The sequence below is a fragment of the Leptinotarsa decemlineata genome, unplaced genomic scaffold, assembly GCF_025532065.1.
Source record: "Leptinotarsa decemlineata unplaced genomic scaffold, Ldec_3_MD MMD2_tig00026328_RagTag_RagTag, whole genome shotgun sequence".
NCBI classification, from domain to species: Eukaryota; Metazoa; Arthropoda; class Insecta; order Coleoptera; family Chrysomelidae; genus Leptinotarsa; species Leptinotarsa decemlineata.
In genome coordinates this window covers 14037231-14052141 of record NW_027412688.1, presented here as the reverse complement: position 1 = coordinate 14052141, position 14911 = coordinate 14037231, and the positions used below count along the sequence as shown (strand labels likewise).

The 14911-nt window shown below is 33.4% G+C and overlaps 1 protein-coding gene and 1 long non-coding RNA gene across 9 annotated transcripts in view; one reads left to right on the top strand and one right to left on the bottom strand.

The window, feature by feature from the left end:
- Positions 1-2896: 2896 nt before the first annotated feature.
- The window catches only part of LOC111509334 (G-protein coupled receptor moody), a 54910-nt gene continuing 42895 nt past the window's right edge, over positions 2897-14911 (bottom strand). For all 8 annotated transcript variants that reach the window (XM_074181919.1, XM_074181917.1, XM_074181920.1 and 5 more), the window contains one exon: positions 2897-6695. In XM_074181919.1, coding sequence (XP_074038020.1) covers positions 5858-6695 — 838 coding nt within the window. In that variant the 3' untranslated portion in view covers positions 2897-5857. The remainder of the gene's footprint in view (positions 6696-14911) is intronic.
- On the top strand, positions 3300-10443 carry LOC111509335 (uncharacterized). The gene is made up of 3 exons (XR_012467168.1): positions 3300-3365; positions 5929-6129; positions 10240-10443. It is a non-coding gene; the product is annotated as an uncharacterized lncRNA (long non-coding RNA).

The following is a 14911-nucleotide window of genomic DNA, read 5'->3' as shown; positions in this document are numbered from 1 at the left end:
GAAGCAGCTTAGACAACTGATTCATAAAGAAATTTCTGTACATGTCTTCGTTCAAAATTTCTCTGAAAAAATATGGTCCCATTATTTGGTTATGTAATAATCCACCCCACACATTCCTTTTGAATGAATATTGGTCACGTCATTCTATTACAAAATTTGGATTATCGTTGGACCACCAGCGACAATTTGGGAAAGTAACTGTTCCGTTCGAGGTGAAAGTTTCCTCGTCTGTCCATAAAATCCTATAGGGGAATGCGAACCAAAATGAATATCCTACTCGTATATTGAAATATCTTTCTTCAAGAGTGTATATGAACTTTGGCTTATAGGGCTTATTTTTGTTCAAAATTCTTCCCACAGTTTCTCTGAGTCGTTCTTCATTATTTTTCACGTATAGTCAGTGAGCATACTTGAAGACTGGCTATAAATCAAATCATCTAAAAGAACAATTCGTTCAGGCCAGTCTCAACACCCTACACAGTAGGTTAATGGACTGACACCTATCAGAAAACAACTACTCCCCTGGCTAATACCACGAAGGGCGTTGGATTATATCCGACAGTGCAGGATTCTTCACTGAAGTTATTCCTGCATATGCTGTTGGCGATACAACTGTTTAAAAATCTGTTCTGTTTCTGTTTAAAATCTGTTTTTTTTCCGTTAACCAGCTGTCGCACCCCTACGAACGACAACCCTCAGAAGTCGAAACTTGTGCGAGCTAAGGATTAACGAGGTCTTACCTTTTAACGTGTGATTCCTAACACTGCCGCAATAGATTTTCAATTATTGGAACACACTTGCAGACCGGCCACTTGTCAGTGCAAGGTAGTGTATATCATCTACATAAAGTCGATGATTTCCGATAATTGAAAATCGAATTCCGTCAGAGTATCATTCCTCGAAGTAAGCTGAAGACTACAACAAACAACAGGTTTGCCGTCGCCCCATCTGCCTGTGAACGAGGTAACCAACTGCATATCCGAAATTTGCCCAATTCCTCGTATAAGGAAAGAAATCTTTCACGTATAGTCAGTGAGCATACTTGAAGACTGGCTATAAATCTAATCATATAAAAGAACAATTCGTTCAGGCCAGTCTCAACACCCTACAGAGTAGGTTAATGGACTGACACCTATCAGAAAACAACTACTCCCCTGGCTAATACCAAGAAGGGCGTTGGATTATATCCGACAGGTGTCAGTGCAGGATTCTTCACCGAAGTTATTCCTTCCACGAAGGGCGTTGGATTATATCCAACGCCCTTCGTGGTATTGGGCAAATTTCGGATATGCAGTTGGTTACCTCGTTCACAGGCAGATGGGGCGACGGCAAACCTGTTGTTTGTTGTAGTCTTCAGCTTAGTTCGAGGAATGATACTCTGACGGAATTCGATTTTTAATTATCGGAAATCATCGACTTTATGTTGATGATATACACTACCTTGCACTGACGAGTGGCCAAACAGCTCGAAACCGGTCTGCAAGTGTGTTCCAATAATTGAATCTATTGCAGCAGTTGTATCGCCAACAGCATATGCAGGAATAACTTCAGTGAAGAATCCTGCACTGACACCTGTCGGATATAATCCAACGCCCTTCGTGGTATTAGCCAGGGGAGTGGTTGTTTTCTGATAGGTGTCAGTCCATTAACCTACAGTGTAGGATGTTGAGACTGGCCTGAACGAATTGTTCTTTTAGATGATCTTTTCTTCATTATACTTTATTGGATTATGTGATTTCTTGTAACGATTGTCCACAGAGCCAGTTTCTTTAAATGTTTTCAATATCCTTTCCACGGTATTTAAGTGCATATTTCTTCCTGGATGTCGATGATTGAAAATACAAGCAACATCTCGTTATGACAAATTCTCACCACATAAATGAACAATTTCCACTTTGTCTTGATAATATTGTACATAAATTTATTTGTGAATTATAAATGTAGGAAAATCTCTACCCAAAATAACTCGATTCATTAAACACAATAATTTGACATTAACCAAAACAAAAAATATGTTTCAAAAGCTTGACAACATTTTATTCCGATACAGTACCTAGTATTTATTCCGGATAAGTTGCATTAGTTTCGTAATGTTTAAAATCGCGAAATTTTATATCACGTTTAGTACAAATCGCTAAAACGAAAGTCTTTCAAATAGTCATGAAACTGTAGGTCAATATTTAGTTTACCGAAAAGTACGATATTTCGGGTTAGTTTGTAACTGTATTTTTGGTCAAGAAAATAATCAAACTGGATAAGGAATACGGGTGTAATAAGAATGCAGAGAAATACGTTTATTCGATTACTGACATATTAACCGTCCATGCATTGAAAATCCTAATCAGTTTAACAATGAAATGAAAAAACTAGATGAACTTTGCAACGACAAAGACGAATTTCTGGAAGTGTATTCATTTTTTATTTCTAGTAACAGGCCAATGCGGGTATTATTTGAGCAAGATATGACATTGAAGTCTCGTATTCATCAAAATTATAAAATTTAAATCATGTTTCGTTTGAATCGCTAGAGTGAAAGATTCGAAAAATCAAAAGAAACTGAAAAAAGTTGAAGTGACAGTAGAGAGTCCAAATTTCAAGGGTATAAAATTGAAAAGTGAGCGACTTGTTTTTTTGGCATTTTTGGAAATTTACAAAAAAACGTATTTTTCAAGGATTTTCGAAAAATATGGTGAATTTGACAGGTTTAGGGTAGCGTATGACAACCCCAAACTAACTGCGAAGTCAAATTTTCATTATATCTATTAACAAAAAAACTTCCAAATGTCGCGAATTCTATGTGCTACAGTTCATATTATTCAGAATAAATACATATGAAAAATCCGTTGAAATCCCACTTTAACAAAAATTATATTCCTGATATAGTGATACACAAATGAAATCTTTGGCATATTCTTTAATTTCAATAAAAGGTATAAAAAATCTGTACATCAATTATTGGGCATGGCATTTACCTTAATATAAGGCTAAAATATAATATATACAATAAAAATAACAACTTTCTCATATTTTACATCTTACATGTATAATTTTTTTCAGGCTTAGCACCAATGAAATAAATATGCTACACTATCTTACTTAGCATACTTATTCTAAAATAATTAGAGTATATTGAACAATAATTCAAATATGTGTGCAACCAGTCTTTGAAAATATTAGAACCTGTACTGGAATTAACTTTTTTGTTTTGTTACGATTCTGGTCTCGGCTTTCTCAACTGTAAAATTTTTAGAAATTATGTCATTAGATGCTAAGTTGAGTAAATCGTTCATAAGAGGCATTTAGAGCAAATTAGAGTCCAATATCGAAGAGAATCCAGAGATTATGAAATATGTAATTAGATTACCGTAAGTGGTCTTACTAAACTCTTGAACCAAAATTCCACAATTTTTTTGCAATTTCACTACTTTTGAATGCATTTATTTGATATGATTTAAATTTTTTTCTAGAAAAGAGATATTTAATTAACTCGTAATCATAATTTTGATTATAATTCCAGCTCATTACCAATTGATTTTTACCCTACTTCACAACACTAACATAAATTGCGAACGAATTTTGTGAAAGTATTGTCTTGAATATTATAAGGAATTGTAATTTAAGACACGTTTTCTCATACTATACCTGAATGAAATTGAAAATAACAATATCAAAGTGAAATCAACTATTCAAACTCATATGAAATAAACTAAAGGTCATATCGAAAGCTTATCAAGATTTCTATTGAATTTGTTTGAAATATTAGCAGATAACATATCAGTCTTTTTTTCGTGAAATGAAAACACTTATAGAAAGCCCACCTCATTCAATTTAGAATATCTCTCTGTTCAAAATATGTTTTTCCGTTAATCAGCTGTCGCCCCCATACGAACGACAACTCTCAGAAGTTGAGAAATTTGTGCGGGCTAAGGACTAACGAGGTCTTACCTTTTAACGTGTGATTCCTAACATATACATTTGTATTAAGGCTCGAGGACAAATATTAAAAATGTATTCATCAGAAAAATAATTTGTAGATTATTGAAGAAAAAATATGTGACTGTCATAAAAATTAAACAATTTTCACATCAATAACTTTACTAAAGACGCTACACACTAGCTTCCTCAGTTGAACTGTGCTGGAAATGTGTCTTTAGTAAAATTAGTGTGAAAGTTGTTCCATTATCGTGGACAGTGTTATTAATATTCATCAAGAAACGGGTATTGATTGAAAATTGAAACGTTAGGTAAAAACCTGGTTGATACCACAGTGGAATTTGGAAAAATTTACCTAATAATTAAATAGAATCGTCATCACTTATAACCCTAAATCTTTGAAATATTTGTAATATGGAAAATATCATCTTTTACAATAAAGAATTTTATCCATATTTTTCTCCTTTGATATATTCGAAGGCACCAGTTTATTACTATTAGTCACTAATTATCACACTAGAATATTTAACCCAAAACGCTCTTACAATTAGAAGGGTCATAGTATTTTATTACTTCATTTAATTAATTTCTACCAGTTCTTCAATTGTGTAACAAGTAGCCCTCGTTTTAGAACCATAAACATCTTAAATGAAAACATGTGTTTATTATTAATACTTGTTTTAAAAAATATTCTTGAACGTAGTCAGCTTGCGGTACTGGCTGAATTATAAAATAACAATGTTCGATTTTTGGTTGGCATATTACTGTGTATTAATCAATATCAAAGGTTGATGGAAAATAAGTGAAAAAGAAAGCTTTCAGCATCAAACACAAATTTCAAACAAAATAATATCTTTAAATCTAATCTTTTATCAATTTGACGACTCCTAGTCTTTGATACTCTGAAAGGCAAGCCTTATACAGTGTACTTAATTGAAAACGATCCATATTTTGGATGAAAGGGAAGAATATGAGATATTTGCAAGACGGTTTAATTTTTTTTTCGATGAGGACATTATTCACCACACTGTTGATAGCAAATGGGTTCAGTTGCGAGAAAAAAAATGTTTAAATCCATCACAAAATTTTCTGAGTACTAATACACATGAAGTGTAAACTTCACAGAACTAAACTGTAACTAGAAAAATCAAACTAGTAAAATCAAAGTAGTGATTCAAAACCATGAAAACAAATGCATATGTTTCATGATGACCAGTGTAAGACAAATACTTATTATGTACATTCGGAATAGAAAGCAACTGAAGATGAATTCTGATTTAATATTTGATATTAATGAAACTTCAGCACCTCTCCTCCAAATGAAACCAATCGAAGGATATTATAGAAAATTTGTATGAGTTTAGTAGATCAGAATCTCAAGTCTGAGAAGACATTTTTGTTGAATGAAGGGTCCAGTTGATCTCAACAAATGAGTAATATACTTATATTAAATATAAGATATTCAAACTTTCATCATTCAAATGATGTATGTTATGCTAATTTACGTGAGAAAATATTACTATAATAAGAGAATACAACGGATCGAACTGTTTAGCAAAATTTTATTTGTTTTCGTTTGTATGAATTCGATATTACTTTGTCGTTTTGTTTTTATGATTTTTTTCTGTTACCTTTTAACCTATCTCATAAATAAAATAGTGGCTTTCATAGTGCAATTCTATCAGTATCTCGGTAATTATCATGTTTTCAGATTATTCAGGGCTCGCTTCTGATGAAAAAAGTTTGAATAGTGTATCATAATGTACAATTAGGTAGTTTCCACAAACAGTCTTTAATAAACTCAGTTTTATGAGTACGGATTGGATCAGTATTGAAAAAATAATGATAACTATATGAACATGTGGCGGTAATTGTATTACTTTGATCAAAAGTGATTCTGCCGAACTCACATTTCTGACTCTTGTCACACTTTTTGAGAATCACTCGCCGGAACTTTCTTTAGATAAGAAATCGCCATATTATTACTCTTACTAGCTGGAGGCTGCGTTAGCTGCGAGTCCAAATTACTATTATATTTACATTTCAACGTATCCAGATAAGCCATCCGGTACTGTCTGTTCATGGTAACATAAACCAAAGGATTCACGCAACTAGATAAATATATCAACAAGTAACTTATTGTATGCAGTGGTGCATGATGGACTTCCTTGTCAGAAACCTTCACTATAGTTATCGGTAAGTAGCAAATAATGAAACAAATAAAAATCGCGAGTACCATTTTCGTTATTTTCATCTCGCTCCGTTTGAATTTGTTACCGGTGCTGTTTTGCTGGAGTTTTTTGTGTGATTGTCTCACTATCCAGAATATTTTTGCATAACAGATGATTATGGCAATGCAAGGCAATGCGGTCCCCATAACAAAAAGAAACTGTTTTGAACTATGACCGTACTCATCCGGTTCGATAGAACACGTTCCCAGCTTTTCGTCCATTCCATAAGTACCCCATATTCCCAGCATTGTAGGTATTTGAATACTGTAGCTGAACGCCCAAATGAGGCCGATATATATGGCAACTTTGAATTTGGTGTAAACTGTTTGGTAGAGATGCGGCCAGGCGATAAGAATGTACCGATTTATCGAAATTGCTGTGATGCTCAGTAGAGATACTCCAACAGACCCGTACCTCAGGATTGGTACCATTGTGCACAACATCGGTCCGTGGATCCAAGTACCGTGAAGAAACTGACTGGCGGAGAATGGCAGCACGAGAAAGCATAACATGAGATCCGAGATGCACAGACTGAAAAAAAATTAGAAATTATTTTTATATGCTTGAAGTGGAACGGATGACAATTACACGATCAAGGAGGTTTAATAAGAAAAGTGAAATTAGTATTATTTCACTTTTGTGGGTGTTCTACTGCATTGCTTCTTTCGGGTAATGGATGTTACCAAAAGTGTGACAACTACAATGCAACAAATGATGTTCAAGAGAAAGTAATGAATAAACGTGGTAATATAATTTGTAGAATGCAATATATATATATATATATATATATATATATATATATATATATATATATAATATATATATATATATATATGATATATTTTGAGTAGATACCCTGAACTATTACTTGGTGAAAATAAGTAACACTAATAATCAACACTAAAATCTGTATTGGGAAAATTCGTAATTAATATGAATGATACTAGAATATATATGTTTCAATGAATTCAAATCTTCTATATCTCTAATGATCTACAGTGGTAGACAAAAAAGTTTTGCCTATAGTCCATTTTCAAAAGGTGTTCAGAAATAAATTATTCAAAACTAATAATTCCAGTGACATAGCTTTTCAGCTATTTCTTATTCAATTCGCTCAGAATTGTTTTCAAATCAATTATTAAAATAAAAAATACCTACTAGTTATCATTCTTGTTCAATATAGGATAAAGAAAATAACTTTTGTCTGATTTTTACAAAGAGTTTTATTCGTTATGACTGTTTTCCATTTGTTGAATTTTCAAATGAAGTGAAAATCTGAAATGGGGAATAAGAAATACAACAGTAGACAGAATTAATGCAGCCGTAGAAAGATCCATAATCAGAATCGAAATCAACATTGTTTATTGCCTATTCTGGTTGAAATACTAATGAAAAACACTATTTACAATATATACCAATGTAATCTTTTCCCACATAAAGGAGTAGGGTTGGGGGACAGGAAAGTTATGGGTGCAGGAATGAGAAGAAATAACAGGAGGAGACTAGGACGACAACGAAAGACAGCGGCTCCTCACTGTTCCACGATTGGACAGTGGAAAGCGTCCCCCTGGTGTTAGCGGATAGATCTCCACTCAAGAGTGCATTATTTTAGCCTCAGTCTAGGACTTTTTCCTGTTGCGGCTTACGCGGGAGTTGTTATCGGTAAATTGCAATTAGGTACATGGTTTTAAGTATATATCTAGTGTATCTCAAGGATTGATGCTAGAGCCTCCTGTAAAAAAAATCATGAAAAAACCAGGTAAGAGTAATTCTGAAATCACGAGAATTTCGTGAAAGATATCAAGTGTCTTAGAGATCAGTGTTTACAGGGCTGGTTATGGTAGCTTCCAAGCATCGTGTCGTCCCTCGTCAGCGGGCTTTTCTTAAGAAAGAACTGGTATATTCAGTGACCGTCTCAACTTCTGCCAGATCTAACAGATCATTCACTGAAATGTATCTGTCACTATTGGTGCAAATACGGAGCACTTCATTCTGCATCGTCTCGAATCTCGGCAGAGGGGTCCTCTTGAGGCTGCAGAATACGGGACAAGCATACAACATAGCTGCTCTAATAACTTGTTTGTAAATTAGCAACTTGTTGTCAACACTAAGCTTAGAGTTCTGAGCAATGAGCGGATACATGCATTTTACTGCCGCACCTGCGCGTTGGGTTGCTAAGATCAAGTGTTCCTGAAAGTTCAGCTGCCTATCCAGGATAACTCCCAGATATCGCGCGCTCTTCTGCTCATCAATGTAATCACCCTCAACTCGCAGCTTCCCGAAGATCTTCACGTTAGTAAATTTCCTCTAGAAGTCAAGAAGTTCTGTTTTGTTGGGGTTATTCTGGATAATTCCTCTCAAAATACGGCACGACAAACCTGTCGAGGTAGATCTGCAGCTGTTGCTTCGCCACCTTGCTCGAGAACGAATGCGCGTATATCGCAGTGTCATCTGCGTATATACCTACGGGAAAATCGGGCGTATAAGTGCGGTGACGAACAGGACCCCTGCGGGACACCTGATTTGAATGGATAATTCGCAGATTTGGTTTGATCTACTCTCACACGAAGAGTTTGGTTGCTCAGGTAGGATTCGAGAATCCTAATCACAAGTAGAGGCATTTCTGCTGACCAGTAGAGAGATCGAGTTTATTCCGGATATCAGTCGGATATCCATTTGGAAAATTTCAAAACAAGTAGGTTCTCAATGGAAATAATAAAGCATAGTATTTCAAAGAACAGGGAAGAAGAGATTATATTATTTGGATGAAACTTGGATGAATGAAGGACACATAGTACCAAAATGCTGGAAAGATGGAAACATCCAATCAGTGCTAGACACATCAGGAAGATTGGTCACCCTCGGAAATAGGGAGTTTTGAACAATTTATTGAAGTTGGTCTCTCAACTTTTGTTTCTGAGCAAAGTGGAGACTACCACAAAAACTTGACTACTGACGTCTTTGAAGGATGGCAAACACAAATGATAGATTTGCTTCCAAGAGATTCTGTTATTGTGATGAACAATGCAAGCTATTGTTATCGATCACAGGAGAAACTGTCAATAGGTAATTGGACCAAAATGACATATAAGGTTGGTTTCATTCGAAAACCCACAATGTTCCAGATAATTCAATAAATAATCCTTTCTTCCTCCTTTGAATAAATCGGATAGAGCTAGTACGGATATATGTAAAAGGGATGTTGCTCAAAAAAAAATACAACGATCAAATGGAATATTATTTTGAATGATTTGAAAATGATTTGAAATGAACCTTCAAAGATTTCTGGAAAAAATATGTCAATCATGTGGTTGATAAAAATGTGGGAATCATACCACATTATTGATGAATCCATTGAACCAATATTAATATAGTGAAGAAACGTTTTTTTCTGACGTACGATAAAACTTCATGATATTATTTTACTATTTGATTCTATGTGTTTTATTTTTCAATGTCAAACATGAAAGCTATATTGTTTGTATAATTTCTTTTATATTCAAAAATGTTAAAGTTACTTTTCTATTTATTTATATTGAGAAATGTTATTTGTCAGAAGCCTGTTTAATATTTTAAACCATTGTTATATTCATGAATTTTGGGCTACACTGGGCTACAATTCTTTTATATAACAACACAACTTCAGCCTATATTTTTTTGTACGTGTACGATTAATCGCATCAACGGTAAACAATACTATTAACATTCATAATATATATTTTGAATTTCATTGGGATGAAACTGAATTTACAACGTTGGCGTTGTTCAAAGTTTCTTCAATTTGCCCAGAAACGAAAAATAAATTTAACAAAATGTCATTGAACAAATAGGTATTTGCAATATTCAATAAAATATCCGAATTTTGAAACAACGTTGAAAAACCTGCTAGTGATTCTACTAAATGCATTATGAACACGTTGTATTCATCAAACATAATGAATTTTTTACCTTCACAATAGATAGGTTTCGATAAATTACAAAATTTATTTTTTTGTTGAATTATTCTATATTCCAATCTATAGAATGTAAACCTTATGCACTACTATATATTTTCTCGTATAATTATTTTTTTCAGGTAACGAATCTTTGAAATACTTCAGAGGACAATGAAATATATTTTCTGGTTCAGAAATCATGTTGAAGAAACTCCACACCTTTACCTAAATTCAATGAGTTTTTATGTTTTTCAATTCTCTGATACTTACATCAACATGTAGAATTTCGTTATTTTTTAATTATATTAAAGTTCAGCTGAAAATATTCTATCTGATTGAATTCTGAAATTATTCAGAAAAATACGACAACGTTTTCATTTCGTTTTCTTTGGCCCACTCTGTATTTTTGTAAAGGACAAAATTCACTGTGAGGAACGTAGCTATTTATTGAGTGTAAGAGAAATTTGTCTTGAAGTTGTAAGATCATTCTCTTTCATAGCTGATCTATGGTTAGTTGATCTATGGTCAAATTCTGAACAGTTCCATGTTGATTCAATTTTTTCTGTATCTACTCATTATGCGTTATTAAAAATAATAGAGTTGAAAAAAGAAACAAAACCAGCAAGGTTCCAAATTCCAGATCCCACGTGACGCATTCGTTGAAACCGACAATAACTACATTTGTTTTTGAATTGTTATACCTAGATTATCAGTTGATTTTCTAAATTTCATTGGCGAAATTGCATCTTTCTCAATTTCCAGTTCAACTGAGTGAAATAAGATATTATATTTCATAAACGAATGTTTTTCAGGCTTATAAAAGACGTGAATGTAATATAGATTTGTGAATTTCGATGAATACTACTATCTTATCTGATGACCACCATTTGAAGAATGCTAATTTCTCAATGAATCATGAAATTTTCTACCGAGGAGGTTTCTTTAACTCATTCTTCAGTAATGCATCAGTAATATGTCCTCCAAGAACATGGGTTTCTTTCTGTAGATGATGACAAATAATGTGATCATTTCATATATTTTCAATAATATTCACAGTCAAAGAAATTATTGTTATTTATTCTATTTTCACCCAAGAGGTTAACCATAGAGGAGTGTACGAGAGTTGCCTATATCACAAAGAACTAACGATAGCAAACATTTAACGACGCAATACTTTTTTGTTTATCTAGTTATCGGTATACTTTTACATACATAATATTTTTCATTCCTTCCGAAAATAGTTTTCCGAAAATTTTGTTGTTCACGGATGATCAACAATACTTCTTGGAAAAGGGGAATTCTTTTATTTTGCGAAAATTTGTAACAAACCAATAAAAGTTTTAAAGCTCATTGAGATTCAAGATAAATGAACTGAGTGACGAATTTTTGTGAAATGTCTTATTTTAAGAATTAACTATATTTCAATTTATGAAAGCATGTTTTTCTGATGAAGTGGAAAATTGAAGAGTTACGATGGGTGAATTGGAGATGAACTTCGTTTTTCGGCAGGTATTCAAAAATGTCAACTATTTGTACCTCTTGTGGAACAGTAGAACTGCTCTAACACCTTTTACCGCGCTCCTACCATCGATAGCTTACATTTTTTCGTTATTCTCTATTGTAAGATGTTCACTCATTTTTTTAATGAAATTTTGTTTTTCGAGTAACCCCAGAGGAAAAAGTCAAGGCTCCAGAGTTATGATCACATGGCGAAATTTTAAATTTTAACTTCTTTCGAAAATTGGTTTGAGTTACATCATGAACTCCACACATTTTATACCATTTAAAAGGCCACCTTAAAAAAACCTGGAGTCTTTTTCCCCAACACCAAACCGTTATTTTAACACCTCGAAACGTGTTTCGATCACCAAGTGACCATCTTCAAGAGGAAGATCAAACTGTTTTGATCTTCCTCTTGAAGATGATCACTTGGTGATCGAAACACGTGTCGAGATGTTAAAATCACGGTTTGGTGTTGGAGAAAAAACTCCAGCAATAAGCAGTAGGTAATGCCATTTTTTTTCTGATATGTTCCTGAACTAGATTTATCGGAAAGTGAAACATTATGAAAATTGAAGTGAGTATGACTATGAACAAGTACATACCACATAGATTATAATATAGAAGTAGAGATAGAATGTAGAAGTTCATTCCGAAGATGTGTACGTATGATGTTTCAAGACATTCATTTGGTACAAAAGCTTCGAACCTTGTTTATACAGCTCTTGTCGTTACTTCTACACAGATTAATATATATCTCAAGAAATAGCTTACAGAAAGCTATGATACGTTCTTCTCTACTGTAGCTATACACTAGTGTTCAACTTCTTGGGATATATCTTACAGATATATCAACTACAAGTTGCGAAGAAAGTTTCAGATGTCACATTAATTTAACAATAGTTTACTATTAATATTTTTTGTATCCATACTCAGTAACACTTTAGGAATAGAATTCTACACGTCAATTCTTAAAGTGGTCTATAATGATTACCACTTTTCTTAGAAACGTTTTTCACTTCCCATTGACTGAAAATTTTCAATAAACTTAGTTTCAAGATGCTGGGAAGGACCAATATGTGACTAAACAGAATATCGTATTTCTGTGGTTGATAAGAGAGTGCAAAGAACGACTTCATGTTGTAAATAGATTGAAAAATTTTCTCACATTGAATTGTTCTCACTATCACCACATCGGCTGATTCACAATAAAATAAATACCTGATAGTCATTCCGGAATCTGTTGTGGTTGTCAAGCGTACAAAATCCTTGAAACACTGACAGTGGTCACGACAAACGTAGATAGTTCTACAATGAGCATTTAAATTGTTATTCAACTTTTTGCGAATAAATTCAGCAAAAAAATCAATTTCAATACTTATTTATTTTGTATGCAATAATTTTGTCACTACCAAAAGAGATTGATACTATTTTTTCGACATTCTACTCATAAACTTCAGTTACTCAAATTGTAGAGTGAAAAGAAACATATAAGCATGTTTTTTCATGATAAGCAGTTGCTCTCAAGAAAATAACAATTATACTCAAATTATTCTGCCTCATTTTTAAGAAGTCACCCCTAAATTAATGGATGATTTGAAAAATTGAAACAAACATTTCTAAAACAGTATGATCATAACCATCAAATCTTTGTTTCAAATCTATTTTTCCGCTAACCAGCTATCGCCCGTCTACGAACGACAATCCTCAAAAAGTTAAAGATTAACGAGGTATCACATTTTATACTGCGATTCCCAGCACGGGTTGGACGAGAGGCAGTAAAAATCGATCGTCCAACCTCGCGGCTCGAACCACCATTTCCCCCGAAGGCCGTTTGAATGAGTGGAACAAACCACTCACGCCAACCCAACTGGCTACCTACCCACCATCAAAATAACATATTCAAATTAAAACGTCTAGGAAAACAAAAATAAATCAAATGTTATTTACAAAATTGATGAACAAAACACGTGCTTCAACAGAACAAGATATTCAGAATGGGATAGATAACAGTAGGTAACACACAAAAGATTCCTTTTCAATGAAATGTTTTCATGAGATTGCGATGATCAGACATCAACAGGTTTATTTAAATTCACGCATTCATTATGGAAAATGTGATTTTTTTCCTTAATTTTAAAGACTTTTATCAAATTCCATTATTTCACTTCTTTCATGTATACCTTTTCAGTTTCTTAGTTTCACCTCAGTATCTTGAAATGAATTAGAGAAAAAGTATTTAAGGATAGAGTATTCACGAATTTATCACTCATAAAAAACAAACCATGTTTCTGGCTAGTTGGCCCTTATCAGTACACTGTTGCCTAGTAGATGGATGAGCCACACTGCAAGAATGAAAATGTATAAAGGTTGCAATATAACGAGTCGTACAGATGTTCGGCTGGATTATGTTGATGTTTTGCTGCCGTTCGTGACAGGATGTCAGTTTTAATCCAAATCCAATTTATAAAAATCATTGTGACGGGTCTAGGCAGTAGATAAGTTTTTTAGAGAAAATTGTTTCTGCATTACCAAAATGACGTGACAATGATAATGATAATGGAAGTCTGATAGCATTTCACAAAAACACGAGCTGTAGGTTGAGTAATATGTCAAAGGATTCAAATTCAGATGATTGCAGAATGAACGTGGCTTATGAAATACAAATTGAAACTACTTATTCAATTCATTGAAAAACTTTCCGCTTACTATTGAAACTATTTTAGTTTACGTTATTTTAAAACTGACGACGAGAAAAGGACACTAGGGTTCTGCTATTTGCTACAAGAATATGTGGTTTTATCACAAAATGTGAGAAATGTAGATCATGAGACTACATATTTCACCATACATTACAAGAAAAATAATTGTCACCTTTTGTCCTGCTTCAATTTTTTTCTCCAATGGACGAGAATTGACCATTTTAGAGATTGTTGACGTGGTACCTTTCTACTAGTAAAACCGTAAACTAAATGAGAATATTCTAACAGAACAATGATGTGTTAATTGTCTTACTGACATTTTTTGACGTTTTTGTAAACAAAAAAATAACTTCACAAACCTTATCGGGTTATTGGCATTGCCATATGGCAGATAAAATTGAATATTTCTAGAAATATCAATATTAATGTGTTTGTCTACAGGAAATTATTAAATGTTTCGCCATTTTGTAGTAGGTGAAGATATTGACTTCATATTCTAGGGTTGTGAAATATTCGTCAGGAGCTTCAAAATGATGTGTCACAAGACCCCCCTTTCTATTTATTTTTTTTCCCAGATGGCGCCCAGTGGCCATCTTGGAAGTTTCATCTG